The sequence below is a fragment of the Psammomys obesus genome, unplaced genomic scaffold, assembly GCF_907164565.1.
Source record: "Psammomys obesus unplaced genomic scaffold, mPsaObe1.curated_primary_1811, whole genome shotgun sequence".
Taxonomy (NCBI): domain Eukaryota; kingdom Metazoa; phylum Chordata; class Mammalia; order Rodentia; family Muridae; genus Psammomys; species Psammomys obesus.
In genome coordinates, this window is record NW_026596073.1 from 10,645,967 (window position 1) to 10,671,287 (window position 25,321).

The 25,321-nt window shown below is 43.5% G+C and overlaps 1 protein-coding gene across 2 annotated transcripts in view; it reads left to right on the forward strand.

Annotated features, from left to right (window-relative positions):
• Ptprb (protein tyrosine phosphatase receptor type B) overlaps positions 1-25,321 on the forward strand; it is a 107,786-nt gene that overhangs the window by 9,139 nt on the left and 73,326 nt on the right. The window contains exons 3-4 of one of the 2 annotated variants that reach the window (XM_055625993.1): positions 72-325; positions 17,829-18,102. In XM_055625993.1, coding sequence (XP_055481968.1) covers positions 72-325; positions 17,829-18,102 — 528 coding nt within the window. Of the gene's footprint in view, positions 1-71; positions 326-17,259; positions 17,425-17,828; positions 18,103-25,321 lie in introns of those variants that run through there. The other variant, XM_055625992.1, reaches the window with a different exon arrangement.

Below are 25,321 nucleotides of genomic sequence, written 5' to 3' on the forward strand. Positions count from 1 at the left end.
TTTTTTTTTTTTTTTTTTTTTTTTTTTTTTTTTTTTTTTTTTTTTTTGCCACTGTCCTCTCTTCTCCTCAGCTGGCCTGGGAACAGAAGTCTCAGTGCGGATTGCTAGAAACTCAGCTACTCCCCAGATTCCCACTACTTTAAACACGGTCCCATATAGCCCAGAACACACTAGGAATACCACAGAGGCGTTCCTTGGGAGCACGGCAGAGACCTACAGTCAAAGCAGCAGCAAGAGAGACCTCCCCAGTCTGCACACGGCTCGAGCTGCAGACACCACCTGGAGTCCATCGACCACCCCACCCTTCTCCAGCACCACTTCAGAGGTAAGAGGAGAGGGGGCGGTACCGTGTGAAGGGTGGCTGAAAGCCTTCCCTTGCCTTGCTCAAAGTTCCACCGCGCACTAGCTAAGGAATCAGCCATTTTGTGTCTTACCTGCGAATAGACGTATTGGGCATAATGACGAAACCTTTGAAACCGTCGCGTCTTGATGAGATGAAGATAATTGGGTTTGCCATACCATACCTGTATTCTTGCAGATTGGCGTTTTTGTGAGCCGAAGTCGAGGTTTGTGGTCCTAAACATAGCCTAAAGCAACTAAGCAGAAGTTGAAACCAGTACTTTGTATTTCCAGATCATTTATGCTCCTAGGGGCAAGAATCACAGAGCAATGGCAGATTCAGAATCGCTGTAATTGTTTGGGAAGGTAAAGATAAGCAGAAGGCGTGGTGCCTCCCCATCAATGTCCTCTGTGTATCACCTATCTATGATCTTGGTAGTCCTCAAGGCGACAGATGTGTCAAGTGAATGAGCAATGGCATTGGTAGCTTGTGGGTGTTACCCACACAGTCTCTCTGTTTTGAGTGTTGTTTCTTTGGCTTGGCTTTGCTCTTAGAAGTTTGAGCCTCAAAGTGGGCAATGATGGTGTAATTAGAATAGAGTATGCCATGAATAATGTGGGTATGTCTTGATGGTGGATGAGTATATGCATGAGTGAAACCATGAGTTAATCCAAATCCACACTTCACTTGAGAGTGTTTAGCTCTTTCCTAATAGGCAACCAAAAGAATTAAAGAATGTGAAAGCCCAATATCTTCCAAATGACATCCACCCAATTGGATCTCTTAATTGCTTTTGCATTGGATTGAACTGAATATTACATGTGGTCCCCAGCTATAGAACACATCTATCATCATTGAGCACAAAACAAAAACAGTCAGAACATTGAATAACCCCTGAGACTCCGCTTTTGTTCCACTTTCCCATTTCCATAACTCTTCCCTCTGCCCTAGTTCTTTCCTTGCGTACAAACAGTTAGGAAGGCCCTATTGCTTTTTTTGGAAACTCTTTACATCACTCTCCAACATGGCCCTCAATTTCTGTCCAGTAATATAAATATCTATTCCAAGAACACAAACTCTAAATCTGAGTTTGAAGGTCATCTATGTCTGGCCCATCCCTCCACCCATTTGGGGCTTAAGACAGAGAAATGGGAGCGCAGTTAAATCCTCTCACTCCTACCTTGACTTATGCCCACCTCTTGGTTCAGAAATTGTGGTCTCAGAGCATCTGGCTTTGGAAAGTGGAAACGAAGGAGAGGAGGTGGGATAGCCGTGACTTCAGGAGCACCCCATGATTAGGGCGCTCCCCAGTTCTCCAGCTCCTCAGCCATTTCATCCACTAACATGAATAAAGTATTTGCCACTTCTCTTTGAAAGTGAATGTTCACATCCTTGTTTTGGCTGTATCTGCCTCAACAAAAACTTACATTGTACCATTAGTTTAGTGGACCAATCATTCACATTTTAACTTAATTACATATGATAGTACATGATGGGGGAATATTTCAAACAAAAACATTGAGTAACGACTACCACAGAAACCTATCTGCCTGAATACAGGCAGGTGGTCTTTCAGAGAAGAAAGAAAAACGGATGGCCCAGGTCTGACATTATGAAGCATCTTAGAAAGAGGGTCAAATAACCACTTATAAGTGAGTGTATAGCATATATACTGTGTTATGTGCTATATATATGTATAGCATATATAATTTGTTTTTCTGCTTCTGGGTTACCCCACTCAAGATTATCGCTTCAAGTTTCCAGAATTTGCCTGCAAATTTCATGATTTCCTTGTTTTTAATAGCTGAGTAGTATTCCATTGTGTAAATGTACCACAATTTCTATATCCATTTCTCAGATGAGGGACATCTAGGTTATTTCCAGATTCTGGCTATTAGGAATAGAGCTACTACGAACATGGTTGAGCAAATGTCCTTGTTGTATAGTTGAGCATATTTTCACCTACCCCTGGTGGGTGCAGCCTTGCCAGACCACAGAGGAAGACAATGCAACCAGTCCTGGTGAGACCTGATAGGCTAGAGTCTGATAGAAGGGGAGGAGGACCTCCTCTATCAGTGGACTAGGGGAGGGGCATAAGAGAAGAAGAGGGAGGGATGGTGAGATTGGGAGGGGAGGAGGGAGGAGGCCACAGCCTGGATACAAATTGAATAAATTGTAATAAATGCTAAATATAAAATTTAAAAAAAAAGAAATAGGGTCAAGAGTCAGCCAGGCTCTGCAAAGGTATGTTGAGAACAACCAGCAACAGAGCTCTCTTGCAAGCATATCACTGGTCAAGTGGATTTAATCCTGTATAATGAAGCTCACAGGGTCAGCCCCAAACAGTCTTTGCAGCCTTGGAGCAGGGCAGAAGGGATGGTTTGGTGTTATTGTTGTTGTCTTTATTTTATCTTATTTTTGTTATTTTTTTCAATCTCATCTCCCACTGCAATGTTTGTATGAACTCCTAAACAAGGCAGTCTACATAACCAGTATCTGACCTTCTAGCTTTCTTGAAGTTCAGGCAAAATATAGACTATTCTCTATGAAGTCAGGGGCAAAAAACCATGCTCTTCCCAAAGACAGTTTCTCCAAGAGCAGCTTTCAGAATTCTGAACTCTAATCTAGCCAGCCTCCTAATCAAACTCTACTTAAAGGAGCATTATTTCACAAATGTTCATCATAAACAACTGGAGTTTGATATTTTGAAAACTACTATGAGTCACTTACAATTCAAAATTTATAACCTTTGAGAGTAATTTTGACAAAGAGCACCAGAAGAATATGAGAGTAAAATAGTTCAGCTCAATTGTTTGAAATTGTACTTAAATCTCTTGTTTTTTTTTTTTTTCTTTGTTATTCATCTGTCTTGTGAATATTTGGGATTGAGATTTTAATTGAGCTGTAGGTTGAGTGAACTGTTTTTGAGTGAGGATGGGTTTCTGACTATATATATTTGACTAAAGCACCTGAACAAAATGTTTAAAGTTTTGGGAAAAAGAAAGGAAGGGTTTGGAATGGGACAGAATGGAACAAAACAGGATGTAGGTGAAGGTAATGGCATGGAATGAAATGGGATAGAGTGGACTGGATTGAACTGCAGTGGATCTGGTCAGGTAGGTGCTTCCTCTCCTGGTTCATGCTGGTCTCACTGTAGCAGCTGCAAACAGCATCAGAAGTGAGCAGGACTCTAAGAGACACAGCTCATTTGCATGACTAGCGTTCAGCGGTTGGCTATAAGCCGGCCCTTTAGGCTCACCTCATGACCCCTCATCCTCCAGTAAACAATACCAGCTTCCCTTTCATGGTGGGAAGTTAGCTCAGCTTCATAAAAGGCCAAAGGTAAAGGCTGAAGGATTCTGGAGGGACAGTCTCTGGAGTCACACAAGGCTACTTCTGCCACATTTGAGGGCTAAAACAAGCCACAAACCAGCCCAGATTCAAGGAATAGGCGAATAGGCGCTGCTTCTTGATGGAAGCAGCAGCAGACTCACATTGCAAAGGAACATACATGTTGTTGGGCATCAAACAAGAAACCTTATCTAACCATCATCATCACCATTGCTGTCATCATAGGCTGTTTTGCAGATTTCTAGTTGAGATACACAGAGGTTAAAACCCAATGACTCGCTCAAATGATTAAGAAGAAAAATAGCCAAAGGTTTGGTTATGAATCTCAGCATCTGCTTTGGTACACAGCTAGGCAGAGTCTTTCAGAGGCCCTCTGCGGTAGGCTCCTGTCCTGTTACTTGTTTTCTCCTACTTCCAATGTCCATCCCATTTGTCTTTGTAAGTGAGGATTGATCATCTTACCCTGGGTCCTCTTTCTTGTTTATCTTCTCCTGGAGTACAGTGTGTGGACTTGGAAAAGGGCAGGGAGGAGGTGAGAGAGGGAGAGTGGGATTGGGAGGGAGGGAGGGAGGGGGCTACAGCTGGGATACAAAGTGAATAACCTGTGATTAATATAAAAAAATCAAATTATAAAAAAATGAAAAAAGCAAGAGCGTATATACACATACACACTCTGCCCCCATGCTCTCTAATACGTAATTCCTGTTCATCCAGGCAAATGCCAAGGAAGACATACTTGAACTGCAACTATCACTCCTCAGTAATCACACAAAATAATCCTACACTCACTTTTTGAGGATGTAGCATGTGTCTTTTCTTTACCTTTCCCCCTTTTCTCATACCCTCCCTTGCCAATGTGATGGATTTGACCGTGAAAGGTTGTATATTTGGACCAATATTTGGTATCAAATTCTGTAGCTAACACTCTCTCTCTCTCTGTTTCTCTGTCTCTCTGTCTCTGTTTCTGTCTCTTTCTCTGTGTTTCTTAACTATCTAAGGCTTTGGTTTCAATAAAATCTAGTGTATGCCCTGGCAGTTTCTACTCAAGTACTTCCTTCTATGAAATGAAAATTATTTAGTGAATTCATCTGCCTAGTAAGGTTGTGAGAATAAAAGTCTGATTAAAGAAATCACCTTGGGCCAGCAGTGGTGGCACATGCCCTTAGTCCCAGCACTCGGGAGGCAGAGGCTGGCAGATCTCTGTAAGTTCAAGGTCAGCCAGGTCTACAGATCGAGTTCTAGGACAGCCAGGGCTACACAGAGAAACCCTGTTGTCTTGAAAAACAAACAACAACAACAAAATCACCTTGGTACGCTAGCTGTTCTTAACTGAGTATTCAATAATATTGGCTCTTTTTAGTCTTTGTTTTATCATTCCTACCCTAGCTGACTGCAGGACTGAGGAACCCAGGTGACCTAGGATATTCTGTGAAAATTCTCTAAAAGGGATAAGGTGCTGACTGTGCATAAAAAATAAGGTTACTGGCTGGTTCTGATACCACTATTTATAAATCTTGCCTAGAGGTTCACTGCCTGCCTCCTCTCCCACCCCGCCCTTGTGCTGGCCTGGGGGTCGAGGGGAGGAGAGCAGCGCTTCCTCTGTTGGTGAATAGCCATTGTGATGCTGGGCTAAGCTCTCACAGTTCTGCATTTCCTTCCATTTGGCCTTCAAAGAGATCACAGCCCAGTTCACACTAGGCTCCAAAGAAGTGAGGAGGCAAGTGCAGAAAGTTCTCTATGAGCCCAGGTAGGAAAGGGTGCAATCCTCCTTGACTGGGTCACTTAGTACACAGGGAATGCCCGACTGTCACCTCCGCTGTGTGGACAGACAGCCTCCCCCTGCCTAGGGCAGCATTTCTCAACCTTCCTAATGCTGTGGCGCCTTAATACAGCTCCTCATGTTGTGGCAACCCCCAACTATAAAATCAGTTTGCTGCTGCTTCATAACTATAGTTTTGCTGCTGTCATGAACCGTAATGTAAATAATCTGTGTTTTCTGATGGTTTTAGGTGACGCCTGTGAAAAGGTCATTTGAACCCCAAAAAGGTTGTGACCCCACAGGTTGAGAACCTCTGGCCTAGAGGGCAAGTGGAAATCATCCTCAGAGTACCCACATGACACATAGACTGTCTGTTATGAGTGGAATCGGATATCACAGACCACGGGACTGATGAGATTATTTTTAATGTTTATCTTTATTATGTTTAGTTACGGGTGTAGGGGGTAGGTACGTGCACGTGAGAGTGCAGGACCCTCAGAGACCAGAGATGCCTGATTCCCCTGGAGGTGGAGTTAAGGGCGGTTGCGAGCCACCCAACCTGGGAACCGAACTCCAGCCCTCAGAACATGCTCTGAGCAGCCGAGCAAGCGAGCTTCTCAGGCCCCACGTGGAGATGTTTAAAAAGCAGGAAGTAACATCCTTGTGATATTAATGTGTGCCTGAAAGCCCCTACCTCATTGTCAGCAGCATCCAATCCTAATTCCACCTGCAGTTTCTTGATTGCTCAGTTAAAGTGGGTGGCCACTTGCTAATAAATAGCACAATTAAATTCAAAATTCACCTAACCCCTCCAGCCTTAACAATTCAAGGATTCTTTTTTTTGTTTTTCTTCCATTTTTCCTTTAATGACAGTTGGATTGCTTTCCATTTTGTTCACAGGGAAGCTGGGCTGATGGTTTGTCATGACATAAAACACACACACATAGAGACACACACAAATAGACACCCACACACATAAGCTGCAGCCATGGAGCAGGCCGTACGTGTTGAGGTGGCTGGCTGACATGCTACCTTTCTCTGGCACACTGTTGTCTCTGAGCAGATGAGATGTACTGGAAGCAAGGGCTGATGCAGGGAGAAGGGAGAATGACTAAAGGATAGAAAACTAAGACCCACAGAGAAGCCAAATATTAGGGAAATTCTATGACCCTTCGCCCTGGCTGCGTGTGCCACAATCACCTGCACAGGTTTTAAAGCTGCAGTTCTGGGAGTCCGCTTCACATCTCCTAAATCAGCATTGCCTGAACTGCAAGTTTGTGGCAGGTTGGGAGAGAACTGAATGACCCACTTCTTAGAGAGAGCACTGCAGGGGCTGTAGAACCTGAAGTCAGACGCAAGGAAACATCAGTCAACTATGGGGGAAGACAGTTGTCACAGAAGAACACCTGGAGTGGTTCAAAGAACAAGATCAGTTAAGTCCATATCGAAAAACTCAAGGGTGTTCCGGACTTAAGACAATGAAGAGACTTGGCAATTCAATGCCATGCAGGATCCTCTGCTACAAAGAAAATAGGGATTTCCAAAAGTAACTGGACTGGCAACACTGACAAGACTGAATTATGGACTGTGAGTTCAAGTTTTGTATTAATTTTGAAGTTCCTTCACTTAGTGACTTTATTTAAACACAGCAGGCTTAACCCAGGGTGTCCACAGCCTGTCCTGAGATAGTCCATGTACATTTATCTTACTTGCAGAGAATGGGAAGGAGACAGAGACAGTGAGAGAGTGATGGTAGGTCCAGGAAAGAGTTGTAGAAACCCTGGATAAAAGTCTTATAGTTCGCCTGTTAGTGTGCGATTATTTCAAAATAATTACTTTTAAAATAAAAAAAGATCAAAATGAAGTTTGCTGGGCGGGCTTTCGGAGGCTGCCATACACAGGAAGCTTAGGTCAGTGGCCAAGACGCACCAAGATGCCTCTTCTTCAGGAACTGGGGTGACAGACAGTGGAGCTTGGGGAGGCTGGGAGGAAGAAGGGGAGGAGAGATAGACACCCACAATACAAAAGAAATGAGATGAATTTGGAAAAAAAAAAAAAAAAAGTCAGCGAAGCCAAAAGTCAGAGCTGGCTGCTAAGCCGCATGATAAGTATGAAGAAAAGATAAGATAAAGGGAGAGCTGCTAAGTACTTTAAATCTTTACAGTTTACCCCAGCTATCAGTTGCACTTTCAGATTCCAGGCACAGAATAACAGCTTTGAACACACACCTCCCCCCACCCCCCAACACACACACTCCTGTAGAATATGGTGAAAAGTAGCTGGAAGGAGAAATACCATGAATTCCGGGAGCCAGGACTGAAGTAACAATCTGCTTCCATTTCTCCTGCCCCTGAAGGGAGCTGGTAGCTGAACACAGTAGGTCCAGATGAGAACCTCCCTCTGCAGCCACTTCTGTTCCCCATTACTATCGTGTCTCTTGTTTCATATCCCTCATAGATTTGGGCCTTGTTAGATGCCTGCTGTTGGGGATGTATGTCTCTGGACTTCCCTGTTGGCTCTTCTCTCTGCAAGACTGTGAAAGTGGGGGCGATAAGACCAGAAAAGAAAGCAGAATGATGGACAGAATTCACAGCTATGGGCATAATTTGTTGAGGGTTCTGATCTTGTTGGTACAAGTAGCAATTTCAGACAATGTGTCCTGGTTGTCGAGAACCACTAGCTTCACACAGACTTGGTATCCACCCCTACGGAACAATTGCTTCATGGATGCCAATTTCTTCTAAGGCTTGGGGGCTACATACTGGAGACTCTGGTGATGACAGTTCTAATTCTTCACCGGGATGCGTGAGGAGGTTATTTTGTGGAAGATTTTGGCATAATTCTTAGCCAAGCCCTTGTTTAGTGGAAGAGTGTAAAGGTTTATTATGTCAGCATATGACAGAGTCATCATGACCTGGGGATGCGGAGGAGGTAATGAAGTCCAGAGCTCCTTCCTTCAAGCACTCTGTAATCTGGCTGATGGTTTAAATACTGCATTTGTGGAAATCATGATAAGGTTCTTTGATCTTCTGCTTTGATCACTGGCAGCTCAACACTAAGAGATCAGAGAGATGCTCTGCCTCACCCAAGAGAGAAGGGTGGGGTAAGGGAACTGTGTTGAGTTAGACATAACCAAGACACAGGCAAAATGTAGGGCCATCATGGCTCCATCTTTTGATTTTATTTTTATTCAAAATTCAAGCTTTAAAAAAAAAAAACAAGAAAAAGATCTAGTTTCTCTTGGTATTACCCTCTTATTTTGATTTTTAAAGCAATATTAGTATCTTGTTATAAAAGCCAGAATTCATCTATGTTGAACACGTTATAAGGCTCTTCTTTGTAACATCTACAGAATTCACAGGGAAACAATGTGACCCACAGAATATTTAAAATATGTCTTTGGTTTCCAACCTTAAGTCTCTAAAAAAAGCTAAAGGCTTATTTATTTGTTTGTTTGGCTTTTTAAAAAAATTGTTTTACATTTGTTTTATATGGCTGAGTGCTTTGCTTGCCTGTGCCTATGTGCACCTCATGCATGCCTGGTACCCACTGAGACCAGAAGAGGGCATCAGATCTGGAACTAGAGTTGTCAATGGTTATGGACCATCATAGGGGTTCTAGGGGCAGAACCTTCAAGTCTTCTGCAAGAATAACAGGTACTCTTAGTTGATGAGCCATCTCTCCAGCCCCATTTCACTGTTCTGCAAAAGCAAATCTTATGCCATGTTTCATATACCTACTGTCAAGGATTGGGTGAATAGATTTTTTTGTGCCTATCACCGTCTAGCTCCTAAAGCCGTACTACCTAGGAGCCATGTGCCCACTGATGGCACACACTGACAGCCCTGTGGGAAGCTTTTCTACCCTAATTTCACTCACCTTTGAGCCGATTCCTCTCTTGGGTTGGGTGGTGGCAGCTATGGCATTGGTGAAGTCGCAGCTATGGTGTTGGTGAGTTTCCGAGAGCTTGTGGAAGCAATTCCCTTAGAGTCCCGGTGCTTGTAGATCGTATGACTATCAATGGCTACCATCTCAATAAAACTACACAAAGATTTCCTCCCTGATTTAAAAAAAAAAAAAAAGAAGAAGAGGAAGAGGAAAAGAAAACGTATTAGAAACTGGTGTGCAAAATAAACACCAAGAAGCCTTAAAGATGTGTTTGTTTGGTGGTGGAGCCTCCTGATAATTCTCTCCCACTCCTCCCTTCCAGGATTTAGACACCCCTCCCTTCCCTCCCATGGCATGGCCAGCAGTCTGGGTAGGTGTTAAAAGTCTCTGGTGTTGATCTACTGAACAGCTTCCTTTGGATACAAGATAGACTACAGTGTGAATTTATTGTCACTGCGATGTCCTCAGAAAGATCCTCTCATCCGTGGAGTCTGCATTAGTCCACGGATTTCGTTATTATCGCTGAGTGCTCAGTTACCGCGATGCTATCCTAGTACTTCTGGTAGAATATTATGTTACTATTAACACTCACAGGTCCTAACATGTCTGGCCCTTGGCTGGGACTCGCACTGCGCATATAGTTCATGCCTTCTCTCTCAGCCCCTCAAACCGCCCTCCGAACGTTTTTGTTATTTCTTGGAGACCTGTGATCTAGGAAGTTTATCTTGGAAGATTTCTTTAAGTACTCCAAACTATATCTCTAAATACAGAACAGGATGGCCATGAGGATTTTACAAATAACTGCTCATCAAAATTATGCTTTCTTCTATTTTAGTGCTTCTCTTTTTTAGGTGCATGGCACTTGTCACAGGTTAAACATGTATTAGCTTTCACCACAATTTCTACTGTGCCAATACAAGGGAAAACTTAGAAAGGGACCTGATATCTTGTGATTGGTTTTAGCTAACAAATCTGCCTGGTTGCAACACCTTCTTTTAAGAATTGCCGTGGTGTCATTGGTAGAGCATTTGCTGAGCATGAATGAGGGTGTTTACATCCTAAATACCACATGAACTTGGCACGGTGGCGCATGTGTGTCATACTAGACTCAGAAGGTGCGGGTAGCAAGATCAGGAGTTCAAAGTCATCCTCAGCTACACAAACAGATCAAGACCAGAGCCAGTTACACAGTGTCCTGTCTCTAAATAAGTAAAGATATTGCATGAGATTTGAATAACACACAAAATATATTTCAAGTAGTCATGGTTACTTGTACAAGAGCAGTGCAAGATGAAGGCCATCCAAATCCCAGCACGGGTGGGGGAGGGGCTCACTAAGCCCCACACCTAGTTGAGAATCTGTTGGCAATTGATGGCTGTTGGTAGAAAAGAGAGTCCTTTTTCTCTGGCGGACGTGTACACGGATAGTTTGGTTGGACATGCTCCTCCTGTAGATGGCTCTACCACCAGCACTGATTGCATTCTGTGGTTATTTTTTTTAAAAAAGGTAGAAGGCATGAGGTTGGAAGGGAATGTATTAGAGAGGCTCTAAGGAGAGATGGAAGGTGCTATACACACACACACACACACACACACACACACACACACACACCCTTCTAGCAGACCTGGTGAGTGGGCCAATAAGCCCATCTTCTGAAGCCAGCACAGCAGGATGTAAATATAAGACCTTTCTGAGCTACAGAGCAAGTTAAGGGCAGCGAGAGCAACTTAGCAAGCCCCTGCCAGAAAAAAAAAAAAAAAGTTAAAGAAACATATATACAGGGTTAGAATATAGATCGGAGGCAGAGCACTTTTCACTCATGGCAGGTTCCTTCATTTAATACCTAGTACTAGGAAAAAAAATTCTTCCTAGAAGGAATGGCATCAGGCCGGTCTCAGGCCTAACATTTGATGTTACAATAGGCCGTGTTTCCAGCTCTTCTTCCTGGAGCATCCGCACTTAATTTTTCATGAGACGTTATAAAAATCGAGACATGCGCGATTTATATTGTAAAGGTAGCCAATTTACAAATTCCAAGATTGTTCTAGACCCGCTAAATAGTCCGTGTCACCTCTTGGAAGCAGAGAGATTGGTGAAATTTGAGAGAAATTAAGGAAGACGAGTTAACATTAACTTGCCTAATAATGAGATTTTGGTTGGAGGTGTATGAGGAGACAGTCTGTTATTGGAGTTTTATTAGCTCTTCATCGCCGAATAGCAACAGATGATTTGTTAAAACAAATTCTTTCCTTCACCCCCTACAGCACTGATTCCTTGGGTCAATGGTAGGGCCCCATGATATGAATTTCTAGCAAGTTCTCAGGTCCTACAAGAGCGTGTCTCATCTTCCTCCTCTCCCCCTTCTCCTTATCTCTCCCATTCCCCCTATTTTTTTTCCTCGTCACATTCCTCCTCCTCTTCCTTCCTTTTCTTTCAGTTTTTTTTTTGCTCCCACTCTTATCTCTTTCCATTTTTCCTTCTTTCTCTCAAAAATCAATCTTTTCCTGTTTTATTCTCTTTCTCCCCTGCTCTCTCTCTTTCCACTACTCTCTTTCCCAGTCAGGACTGTACTTACAACAGGTTGTTTGAGAATTTATTCACATAACAGCATTTACTAAGCAGCTACAAAGACCCACTTAGAAAATATTTACTGAGATTCTCTTGTATTCTGAACCCTGTGCAAAATGAGAAAACAAAGCTCTACCTAAAATAATTTCTTTCAAAGGACCAAAGGTGCAGACAGTACTCAAATACACAAATGATTGAATCATTGCCACATGTTGCTCTGAATTCAACAGACGAGTGAAAAGCATAAAAGACACTTTTTCCTTATGATATCTGACTTTGGAGGAGGAGTCTTCCAACATAAGCCCAAGCCTGGCACTGAGCAGGTGCCTGGTCATATTTGCTGAATGAGAGCCTGCACCTGAAGAGAAGAGAGAAGCAGGAGATAGACAATGACACAGAGCCAGGTAAAGAAGGCACTGGGTGGGGACTGTGGTCTTTCAATCGCTTGTGAGAGGTTTGGATTAGTTTTCCCAACTCTGCTTCACTTCCTCTTCCACATAGCTCTCCGACTCACCCCCTGCTCAGTCTGGCCTACAATAGCTCAGCTCCTTCCTATGGAGCCATCAAATGATGTTATGCACACCACCCAGCAGGCACATTCTTGTGTGAACATACACACTGGTGGTGAAATGCTTAGAAAAAGTTACTGGGGATAGGAGACAATGGGGGTGTCTCCTGGAGTGTGTTTACCACCTTGTGCTGTGCCTTTGTTTTGTGGATGGAAACTAGTAAGCAGAGGAGGGAACGCAATGTGTTCCCAACGGCATAGAAGCAGTGGGCATCCCTTGCTGGGTCTGAGTTTCCCTAGGGAATGGCCTCACTCTGAGATGAGGAAAGGTGAGGGGACCTTGTGCGATGCTCAAACCAAACCACGTGTCCTGGAGCTCAAACCAAAGTATATGTACCACACAGCTAACTCTGTTATGAGGCAACCCACATTTTGGGGGTGTGCAAACGTCCATCCCAACTCTACCCCAGCCATTATCACCCGGTGACAGAAACATGTGTACAGGAGTGACCAGTGGACCACAGATGGCCTCGCTGGGCTTAAAGTCCAGAGGGACATCTGTTCTTTGGATTTTATTATCCACTGCTCCTGGTTCAGGGCTCCTATAATCCTTGTAATTTCTTATACCACTAGAATAATAAAATATATGTTGTAAGAAATATTTGACTTAGATCCCTGAAACAGCTGCAAATGGATAAAAGCAGCACACAGTGGTTTTTCAACCCCACTCGGGCTTGTTTGGATAAAGTGGTTTTTAGAAGCCCTAGTGAAAACACTTAATGCTGGTGAGGATTCTGGGGGGATCAGTGAGTGGCTTAGAAGGGGTCTCGTGGAAGGGGAAGGGCATGAAGGTTGAGCTTATGACCAAGGGCCAGTGATTTAACCAGCCCTCCTTCATGAAATCTCTATAAAATAGGCAAGTGCCTGAGGTCAGGGGCTTTCCAGGAAGGTGACAAGGAAAGCATCCTGTGCTGGGAGGGTGACATGTCCCTGGCCCCATGCGGATGGTGGATCCTGTATTCAGGACCTTGAACACCTTGCCTTACATACCTCTTACAGAGTTGTGTGCTTACATCTTTAAATTACTCTCTGCAGGATAAGCAAATAAATATGAAAAACTATACAAAGTCGCCATTCCCAAACAGTGGTTCTTGGCCCCAGGGTGACTGACGTAAAACTCAGTGCTTATGTTCATAATGTAACAACATCCATGTTGGTAGGTAATGACTGTGTTAACTCAAGCAGGATCGTCAGCATGAGTCTTTATCACTTTTTTTTTTTTTTTTTGAAAGACAACTGTTCAGTCATTGATGTCTAGTCAGAAGCAGCCACACCCTTCCTGTGGAGTCTGGGAAAGGCTTCCTGACTACAAGGAGAAAAGGTTATCCGCTGGCAGGGTGCAGAATGACTGATCCCCATTCCTGGAATGCAGTGACTTCTAAAGTAAATGCAGGAGTGTATTATAGGACAATGAGCTCAAAGGCAGTTGTGGAATTTCAAACAAAGGGAGCAAATAAGAAACGAGTCAACGTATTTATACTTTGTACAGCTTCATAAACTCACCATGGAAAAGAAGACTTCAGTGTCCTTGCTTCCTGGAACCGGTAGCCATATTTGCCTATTAACACTGTAGCTGAAATCTCAATTTTTTTAAAACTTTATTTATTTTAAATGTGTGTGAGTGTTTTGTTTGCAGTTATGCCATCTGCACCACACACATGCCTGATGCCTCCAATCTCCTGGAACTGCAGTTAAGGACCTTATAACTCACCACGTGGGTGCTGGGAGCTAAACCCAGGTCCTCTGAAAAGCAGTAGGTGCCTTTAACTGCTTAGCTCCCTCTGCAGCACCTATAAGCCCTAGTGGCTTTAGTTGTCCCTATTGTCTCATTATCTATTAATTTTTATGGGCTATTTAGAACCACAAAGTATTGGAAGCTCTGTCATCAGCCTTAAGATGATAATGATAAAATACTAATAAATTCAAAGTCTGCAATTAGATAGCTTTGGAAAAGAAATGTTTGTAACTATTGGCCTTTTCCATCAATTAATGATATGATTCTTCAACTATGTTGAGGATATTAAGAAACGATTTAAACTCAGTTATTATGTATATTTGTATGTATGTATATACATATGTTCATCTTCCATAGCTCACGAGTAAATATGGATTTAAAGGCACAACTTCTTATTTTCCAGACTCCTGTTGCTAGGTGCACTCTTGTCAGGTCCCTATTAACTGGGAAGCATCTAAGCACTGATTTGGGAAGATGTTTTGTCCCGGTCCTGTTTGTTTCTTTTCAAATGTCTTCAGGTATATTCGTCTAAGTCATAAGGAAGGATTATTAGATATGCTAAAGTTGGTAAAAAAAGAATGCAGCATGTTCATGAATGTGTGCATGTGTATGAAAGAGAGAGAGAGCTTGAAAGACAGGATCTACCGAGGATTCCCAGAGGGCAGTGAATATCTAGTATATATTTAAGGGGAAAGCCTGCAAATAGGAAAATCAATCAGAAAAATTCAAAGTACCAGAGAAAATGAGAAGGAAAAGCATAAACATCAGGAATTAGTAAGTGGGACCTATGCAATGAGTAAATCTAAAAAAGAGAATCAAAAATAAAATAAAATAAAATGATTTAGATGCACCTGATGCTGGACAGTCTAGCACTGGTTCAAATAAGGTTTGCAAAGTCGCTTTTCACGTTTGTAACTTTACAGTAGCTCTCCCTCTGGAGCCTTTTGAACATTGTTCTTTTTCAACTGAGGTAGCCTTGCTTTCCAAATGCAGAAAGGGGAGAAAAGGGTAATGATGAAGAAGAGCGCGCTGAGAAGAGCCTGCCAAGACTCAGGGCGGCTGGTGCTTGTGACAAAGCACAGAGCTAATGGAGGAGAGATGTGGCTCTGAGGACAAGGCAGGAAGGCCTGCCAGGTTGTGGAGGGTGCTGGGTGAAAGCACAGAGAATGAGAACATGCTAGCAAGACAAGCAACCCCGGTGAAGAAAGAGGAAATGCTGCGTTCGCCCAGTGCATACAGGTGCCTGGTGTGTGCCCACTGACTTGCAAGGATGATTTTACACATGTCTGTAGCTGCTCCTAAAAGCCGGGGGTCTCTGAAAGGGAACAAATTCCATTTTTCATGGAGAAATAGTGGCGAGCATGTTTTCTAAGAGAACTGAAGTAATTGTCACTTTTTTCAAGTTTTCTGCTCTCCCTAGTTAAGTCTAGTGGACTTGGAGCAGCGGGGGACATGTTTATCTACGCCGTATTATATACGAGGTCGGGGTGCATGTCTTATTCCTCCTCATGACCTGAAATGTGGAGTAATGATCCATGAGAGATAGTTATTGGCAGCCACCCTGATGAAGCCTGTTAGGACTTCTGAGTCCTTTATCAATGGCCAGACCAAGAGCAAACTCACGCTTCTCAAAAATTTCATGGCGCCCAAGCTCAGGGAATGGGCATTTTAAAAGACAAACACCACAAAGATACATCAAAGTTAGATGAGGATCAGAGAACCTTGAAATGTTCGTTCCTGCCAGAGCATAGTAGTCATTTTAGACATAACTTGCCAATTATTTTGGTTAATACATCTGGACCATAGACAAGGAGTGGAAATCTCAACTGTGTTGCCAAAGCAGACATGACATTTGTAAGGAGAGGGCTAAGAACAATCTTAAGCAAACAGAAAAATGGAATCGGAACAGAATTGCCTTATCTTAGTCTTTTCAGTGGGGGTCATGTCTTCTGCTAAGCGCCTCAAAACTTGACAGCTATCACAGTGGCTGCGACGTTTTGCTATCATTCCTATTTAGTACTTTTGCTTTGGGTGATAGAGGGTTTTTTGTTTTTCTTCCCCTCCCCCCACTGACCTACTTTTAGACACGCGTTTCTTCAGGTTATAGGACAGTTGCTAATGTGCTTGCAGCTGGCGTGGAAAACACTACGGCAACTTTGAAAGGTGTGGGAAGCCCGGTTACAGGAGTGTTTCCCGCTGAGCTAAGCTGAAAATTGCTTTCTTCTGTGGGCTGGAGAATCACGAGGGTAATCAGCGGTGGAGCTGCCGTCTAGGGCTTGAGCACGTTGGTGGTGATTATTTTGCCGTCGGTTCACAGGATTTGCCTAAGATTTAGGGAGCACAGGGACCTGAGCAAGAGACATGGTAAAGGTGGAAGGAGAAATAAAGGTGCTATTGATGATGGGCGGGCTCTTCGCGGGTCTTTTCTCTCCAGCCGATGCCAAGAGGATGTGTCCTGTGACAAATGAGTGTTTTGAGGTGAGAAGGGCTAAGGCCCTCCAATAAAAGGCTTCAGGAAAGAGTGTGGGCGACCCAGGGAAATGTGCTCCGGTCAAGTTTAAGCCTGGGAAAAAGAGGCCCTTGGAGAAAGCAGATGAGAAAGATAGGAAGGAAGATAGGGAGGGGGGCGCTGGGATGGGGAGGAGAGGGGGGGCTGAAAAGTGAGAGGGCTCAAGCACTATTTAAGGATTTGACAAGGCTGAGGACCACTGAGAAGGAAAAAGTGAAAGCCGAGGAGGAGAAGGCGGAGCCCCCCGCCCCCACGCCCCCAGAAGGGACCCTTGGCTGGGGTGGCGGCAGCGGAGGAAGGGGGCCAGCTTGGCTGGCCTCAGGCCCCCTTGGCAGCCTCAGGCGTTGGCTCCTCGGGGCTCCCTCCCTCTCCGGAGCATTGTTCCTTTGCCGGGAGACAAGGAAATTGCCTTTTGATTGCGGAAGTCCCGGACGGGGCTTGGGGGCGAGGCAGCGCGGGTCAGAATGGCAGCGTGGGAAGGGCCGCGCGCCGCGGGCCCCCGCCGCCTGTCGCGTCCGCAGCCCGTCCGGGGCGGCAGCAGAAGCAGCGGCTGCCGCGGCCCCTGCGCGACTCCAGCCCCGAGGGGAGCGCGCCGCGCCCGCGGGGGGCGCTGAGCGCTCAACAAGTGGTACCCGGCTGTCCTCCCAGCGAGATGCTGAACCATGGAGCCGTACTGGCCTTGGGGATCACGCTCAACCTTCTGCAGGTGAGCCGGCAGAGCAGGGTTGGGGGGTGGAGGGGGATGATGCTCCTTTCCCCCGCGGAGAACCGAATCCAGCCTGTTCCCAGCCTCCCTCTGGGAGAAAAGGAACAGAAATCTCTTGTCCCTGTGTGGGAGAACCACCCTTTCCAGAAACCCTGCCGCCCACCAAACTGACAGCTCACCCTGCTGTCAAGAAAGTAACCTTCTGTCTCCAGCTGCTCCTGGGGGAGGTGGAGCGACTAGGGTGAAAGTTGTCTGCCATCCACTTCCCCTGTGGGCTGGAGGGTGAGAGGACAAACTCATGCTGGGCTCCAGGGCTGGGGACAGGTGGCTGTGGGAGGTCGCTGCGGACATCCCTAGGCAGCGCAGACCTTGGACTTACTCTGTGCTCTCTGACTCTTTTGCAGACTGGCGTGGCAGAGGTGGCGAAGTGTAACTTCACCGTGTTGGAGTCCAGGGTCTCCAGCTCGGCAGCGTCTATCCAGTGGAGGACGTTTGGGCCAGCCTGTAACTTTAGCCTCATCTACAGCAGTGACAACTCAGGGCCCTTGTGGTGCCACCCCTTCCGGACAGACAACACCACCTATGGATGTGACCCCAAGGATTTACAAGCAGGGACCACCTATAACTTCAGGATTGTTTCTCTGGATGGAGAGGAGAGAACTCTGGTCTTACAGACAGGTAAAGAGTGACAGGTGTAACGGGGTGGCCAAGCCCTCTAACCTGAGCCTTGCCTTTTCATACTGGAGCTTTCATTTGATCTCTGGGCATTAAAAAAGAGAAAAAAAGAAAAGAAAACTATAGAGAGAGAGAAATACCTGTCGTGATATTGGACCAGGATTTCTAGTTGGCTGAAATCGGAGCAACTTGCTTGACTCTTTTAAGAGATTCCCTTAGTGCTGAGAATGGCAGCTGATTAAATAGCCCCTAGAAGCGGACAGAGTGGTGCAGAGGAGAGGGGCTGCAGAGGGAATGATTTAAATTGATATGGTTTGAGCTTCCATCACATTAGACTGTCAGACATCAGACTCATGTTAAGTAAATGCTTTGACATTAAATAATGGAGTTGTGATGGTTAAGGATATACTTGGCTGTAGGTATAGGACATGAACCAGGAACAAAAGAGTGCTATTCATAGGGAAAGTTGAAAGCGTCCTTGAAATGAGCATGGGGGGAAAAAAGATTCTGTGTTTCTTGAGTTACATAGCGGTAGAGAATATCCTTTGAACACACTGAACTTCGAGTCGGTGATTCCCCAGGGACCTCTTCCAGGTGTGGATGATGAGAATGTGTCTCTCTTGCCCCCATCCCCGCCCCATTCTCTTATCTGTGAAGTGGTTGTTTCAGGCCCAAGTTCTTCCCACCTTCAGGAGCCATCACAAGCATTTATCTCAGTGGAGTCTCAACCCGTGAGGGTATTGCAAATTCTTTCCTTACTTAGTCTTTACCACCTCTGTTCCTTCAACTGGAAGTTCAAGTCGAAGAGAAAAATAAGCTAACTGGATAAATGAGTTAACTTTCTGATTCTTTGGCCATAGCTCTTTGAAGACCACCTGTGTAAGGGCAATTTGCAAGCAGGGTCAGGAAATCTCACTGAGCCCCTGAAATGAAATAATAATCTTTCTATGGGTTTTTTTAAGCCATGATGCCCACTCATATCATTTGACTTACTACAGATGGAACACACAGGTAATTTTTGAGGACTTAATTAATAAGGGATCTTAATTTGAAAAGACAAGCTACTTGTTAGGAATATGCTTAAATTTATATGGAACCAGAAGTTTAAATCAACTACAGAATTTGATGGTTTCCCAGGAGTTGAAGCAGCTGGATTTTCCCCAGGAGATGAAGCAGTTGGATGGTTCTGTGAATATTCATGTTACTATGGCTGTGGAATGTCGAACCTAGAACTTCAAGACCTGCTGGTTGCACTGGAAAGGGCCCCACCAGGAGTGTGTCTTTAGTGGGGCAGAGACACATCTTAAAGTAGCCGCATTTTCAGAAGCTTGGGGGGGGGGGGGGAACTTAAGCTTTAAGGAACTTGGAGGTAGCTGTTTAACACAAGGATTTGGTTTTTTGAAGAAAAGATCACGAGCAAAGGTTCACTATACACGTTAGAGGCATAAAACAAGCTTTGGGTTGCTACGCAGGGAGATGCTTCGAGTCCAGAGGCGTGTGGTGAAACATGAGGAAACTCCACATCACGTTGCCTGTGTTGTTTTATCATGCTCCGGACAGGACCGAGGGCCTGCTTCATTCTAGGCAAGCACTGTGCAACCGAGCGGCACCCCCAGACTCACTCTTTTCCCTGAAGGAGGTAGTTTTCACCAAATGTTTCCTGAGCTTCAGAGTAAATGTGGACGATGAAAATTGCAGATGGTGTCTGTGTTCTGCGTGATGGTCAATTTCCCTGTGCCCGTTTGTATGATGGCATAATCTTTATCAGAATTCTCTGTCCCTTTAAAAATGATTTTATTTAAATTAAAAAAAAAACAAGCGCTGAACTATGATTTTTAAATATTGTTTTAGGAAGGATTTTTAGTTGTTTATCTATAAATTTATTTGTATGTGGTGCTTTCCAGAGTTTAAAGACACCTGTAAGTTTTCATTTTGTTAAGAAAAGAAAGAACTATTATCCCTCAATATTTTGATTGCTAAGCCAGAGGGGTGAGGTCCACAATTCATATTTTACTTACTAAAGCAATACCAACTAGCATAATATTGACTCAAACAAACAAAAGATGTCATTCAAAATGTGAGTTCTTTCTCCACTGCCTTTTATCAATCTTATTGTTCTAGTATAAATCAGAACAAAAGTAAGACTCACTCATGAATGAACATCAGACTTGCTTACATGATCAGGTGTGATTTTTGGTGATGGATTTCACCAACAGTCCAAATAGTTCATTATTTTGTCTTATGTAGACCTGAACTTAAAGATAAAAATAAATAAATAAGTTGTATTTTAACAATAGTAAACATCCATTCCAGATTTCAAATCAGATATGGAAAATGTAGATTCAGATTTAGTTTAGGAAATGTTCACTGTGAAGGAAAGCAGAGGGAACAGTGCCAGAGGGCAAATGAGGAGTTTATAAAGTTATAGAACCAAAAAATGCCCCCAGTGCCTGTAGTCTTGGGCAGGCATGAGAGGTTTTATTGACAGTGGTGACTGCTTTACACATCTTTCCTGAATGAGGACTTTGTCCCGTCCCATGAGTGCCAGGCTGTCATAACCACAGAGAAGATAGTGAGCTATTCTCAAGTTTATCTGGTTATTCACTGGCAATGTGATAAGAGGGTTGTGACTGTCAAGTTGTATACTTCTGAATCTACCAGGAAATAATATAATAGCCACACCAAATATTAAATAAGTAGGCGTGCTTCAAAGACTGTCACCTCAGAAACTAAAGCAGAGCTTGCAGAGCGGTAGTCTCTGGGGATGCATAACTGTTTAAACTAGACCCTGCTTGGCCTCTGTGGCAGTCGGGAAAATTCTAGTTCATTTCACCAGCGTTAAAAACGCAAAATTCACAGGACACATCTTTAATCCCAGCACTTGGGGAGCAGAGGCAGTTGGATCTCTATGAGTTTAAGGCAATCTTGGTCTACATATGGAGTAGCAGGCCAGCCAGAGCCACATAGGGAGGCACTGTTAAAAAAAAAAAAAAACAAAAAAAAAAAAAAACAAAAAAACTACGCTTTTAGGTCAGTTTCAGATTTACAGAAAAGTTATGACAATTTCCCACAGGTACCTTAGATTTCCTCACTGTTACTGTGTTTGTTGCGGTGGATGAACCTGTCTTACCATGATTTACACATTCTTAGCTTTTACCCATCTCCCTTATCTGTCCCAGGATCCTATTTGGGGTCCAGAATGGCATTCCATGTTGCTGATGATCCAGACATCTTTGAGGATTTAATGCCACACTTAAACACTCCTAGATTTTGCTCTATAGCCAAAGGCTGATAGATGTTGCTCTGTAGCCTAAGGCTGATATTTATTCTTAGGTTTAGCCTGGGGCTTCAGGTTTTGGGTTTTCAGGAGGAAGGCCTTGAACAGGGTCAGATTCTTAGCAGGTCATGCTGAGGCTCTTCCTGTGAACAGGGCCTGTCACTTTCGATGTTAAAGAGATGGCTGAGGTGGTGCTCAGTTTCTGATACATTATCTCATCTCCCTGAGCCTAGTGAAATAGAGGTGGGAACTTTACCTGGAAAAACGGATGTTCATAGGCACTAGACTTTTTGCTACTCTCAGCTACTTATTAATCTTCCAAGGGAAAAAAAAAATGTCCGGAAGTCTCCACCCTTGGATGATTATTTTATTACTTAACATGGTGAAAAACATTTAGGCACTTTAATTATCAAGCTGCTGCCTCAGATGTTATTTCCATTCCAAAATGTTATTTGTTGTACTGGATTGACCGAGGCTGCCATACCAAAACCTGAGTACTCTAAAGACAAAATTTATTTTCCCCCACCCCTTGAGGCTTGAGCCCAAGGTCAAAATGTCTACATGTTGGCTTGGAGTCCAAGGTCTACAGACTTTTTTGTCTTCCTAAGCTTGCCCCCCCCCCCCGACCCCCCATCCTGGAGCTGAGGACCAAACCCAGGCAGGGCCTTGCACTTGCTAGGCAAGCACTCTACCACTGAGCTAATTCTTGGTGTGACAGCACTGTTCATCCATGCCTGATGGTGTCCCTCTTCTCCTCTCCTCTCCTACCCTCCCCTCCCCTTCCCTTCTCTCCCCTTTTCTCTTCTCTTCTCTCTTCTCCTCTACCCTCCCTTCTTCTTCCATTCTTTTCCCCCTCCTTTTCCCTCCCCAGCTCTTCTCTCCCCTCTTCTCCTCTCCTCTTTTCTCTCCTCCCCTCCTCTCTTCTCCTCTCCTCTTCGTGAAAGGACACTAGTTATATTAGATCAGAGTCCCACCTAATGACCCCAGTTTAACTTATTCACCTCTTTAAAGGCCCCTACTGTCTCAAATACAGCCTTATTCTAGGGTTACTGGGGTTGCAGCTTTAGCCCACATGCTAACTCTAACTTTAATTATGAGCCATAATTTCTGAAAACTATCTATAACTTTCTATCATCAGTAAACATTTGCAGAGATTTAAAAAAAAAAAACAGTTCCTGGTTTCTATGCTATTTGAGATGAACTTGAGCGTAGAAATAATAGAGCTGGAGAATCAAAGTGCATCAAAGCACACTGCAACTTTGGAGCCACTGACATTTCTTTTACATCATTTATTAGCAGTAAGATTTGGGGACCATGCGTTCTCACGTTCACATGCAGTTAAACCTATAATGGCCTGGCACTATTTATTATGAGTGCCAGAAAGAAAGGATCTTTGTGTGTGTGTGCTTTTATGGTACAGAGCATTCCATATTTAGTACATGAAAGCATAATATATCTATTATGTTGACTACATGCTTTGTGGTTACTGTTTTATTTTTTGGGTTTTGTTTGCTTATTCGTTTTTCTTGTTTTTGTCTTTGTCTTTGAGGCTGGGTCTCTCTATCTACCCCCAGGCTGGTCTCAGACTCAGGACAGTTCCCCCCCCCCAGCCTCTCCAGTGTATAGCTTTTGACTCTGTCTCATGGAGCCTGTGGAGTGAGCCTTTGAAAGGAGAGTTTGCATAATGGCCCAGAGATGAATTCTGAAGGCACAAGCCTCCTCTTCACTGGCCAGGATGTTTGGAGAAAGTTGCTTTTTGCCTCAGGGCTCTTTGTTAACCTGTATAGTGAGGATGATAAAATAATAATGCCTGCCTCATAGGGTCAGTAGATTTTATTGGTGAAATTAGATAATTTGTCAATTGACAAATTGGAATAATTGGTCACATTTTTTTCTGCAGTATGTCTACCATTGCTTCCAGGTTGGATAAGTTCATCCTCCAAAGAATTAACCTAGTTTTCACAAACCTACCTAGTTCGCGCATGACAGAGCTGGAGCTTGGTCCCTGCTGTACTGGCTCCATCTCAATGTTCTTACCACTGTTATACAGAACTGATATTATTTTTACACTGATATTAGTTCTTTCAGAATTCTATATGATGTCTTATTACCTTTCAGGTCAACTTCTAATGAGAAAAAAAATGAAAGAACAGAAAGAATTGTTTTGCTTTCCTTTTCCCTATAGCAATTTTCTAGAGTACCCATAGAAAAGATGGTACTAGCAACTTTCTTATCCTGTAGGAGAAGCCAAGCCCATTGGATATCTGAATATATGTAAATTAAGATGCAGCTATGCACATAATTATGTAATATGCAACTAAAATGAACACAACAGGCTTTCTGGAATCTTTGTTTTGAAATTTGTTGTTGTTTTTCTTCCTCCAATGCGGAAGAAAATACCAAACATATCAGACACATAAGAAAGTAAAAAAGAGAGTTTAGAATCTCAGCCTGTGGGTCGCAACCTCTTTGGGAAGTTCATATATCAGATATCCTGCATATCAGATATTTACATCATGATTCATAACAGTAGCAAAATTACAGTTATGAAGTAGCAGCAAAATAATTTTATGGTTGTGGTCACCACAACAGGAGGAACTGTATTAAAGGGTCACAACACTGGGAAGGTTGAGAACCAGTGATGTAGAGAGACAGTTCAGCAGTTAAGAGCACCTGTTGTTCTTTCGAAAAGGATCAGGGTTCAATTCCCAGAACCCACATAGTGGCTCACAGCTATCCACCACTCCAGCTCCAGAGGATATAGTGCCCTCTTTGACCTCTGCAGCATCAAGCGCGCACACACACACACAGTGCACAGACACGGGTGTGAGCAAAGCACTCACACACATAAAGTAAATAGATTGCATTTAAAAAAAAAAAGAACATAAGAAGAATAGTACAATGAAATAGCATGTACCTATTACCTGCCTTTCATCAATCACCAGTTTATGGCCCACCTTGCTTCATGTATGTCCTTGACCCCCATGCTTATCATTTTGAACAATCCAAATCATAGCAATCTCATCTGATTTACAAATATTTCAGTTTGTGTCTTTATATGTATGATTAAAAAAAAAACCTAACAACGATACATAGTTACCTTACTCAACACTAGCAAAACGTCCTCATGGGTTAGCTGTCCAGTCGTAGAACACTCATCACATGACAGCTCACATGGGAAACTCCTCTTTATGCTGCACCCACGCAGTGCTTTAGATAACACTGAGGAGACCGTGGTGGTGGTAACAAAGAATTGGGGACAGGAAGTACTAAGGCACAACTATGGGGGACAGAACGCTGCCCCTGCAGGCTGTAGGGACTGTTCTCAGTACTCACAGGTTCCTCTAGTTCACTAGAGGTGAACTCTTCAGTGCTTTACACTAAATTTCTTTCTGACTTCTCAACTGCTGTCTTCTGGTTCTCAAGTCCTACATGCCCTTTCAAATATGCTGGAGTTTGACTCCTTCAGGAGGCTTACATCTTAAGCCTACTGTCCTCGGCTATTATTTCCTGCTTTTCAATTTTAGCATTGAAATTTCCTTTGTTACTGGATAGATCAAGCCTCCAAATAAAAAAAAAAAAAAAAACCTGAAATCCTCCAAAACCTGAAACTTTTTGAGCAGTGACATGATGTCACACGTGGAAAATTCCACATCGTGGAACTCTGCTTTCTGTATGAATTTTTTTTTTAAGTATACAAAATTACTTTTACGCTATGGGCCTAAGATGTGATGAAACCTGTGAGTGTTTAAACTTGGGTTCAATCCTCAAGATATCTCATTATGTATATGGAAATATTTCAAAAGCAAAACAAAAAGAGAAAGAGAGAAGGAAAGAAAGAAAGGAAGAAAAAAGAAAGAGAAAGAAAGAAAGAGAGAAAGAAAGAAAGAAAGAAAGAAAGAAAGAAAGAAAGAAAGAAAGAAAGAAAGAAAGAAAGAAAGAAAG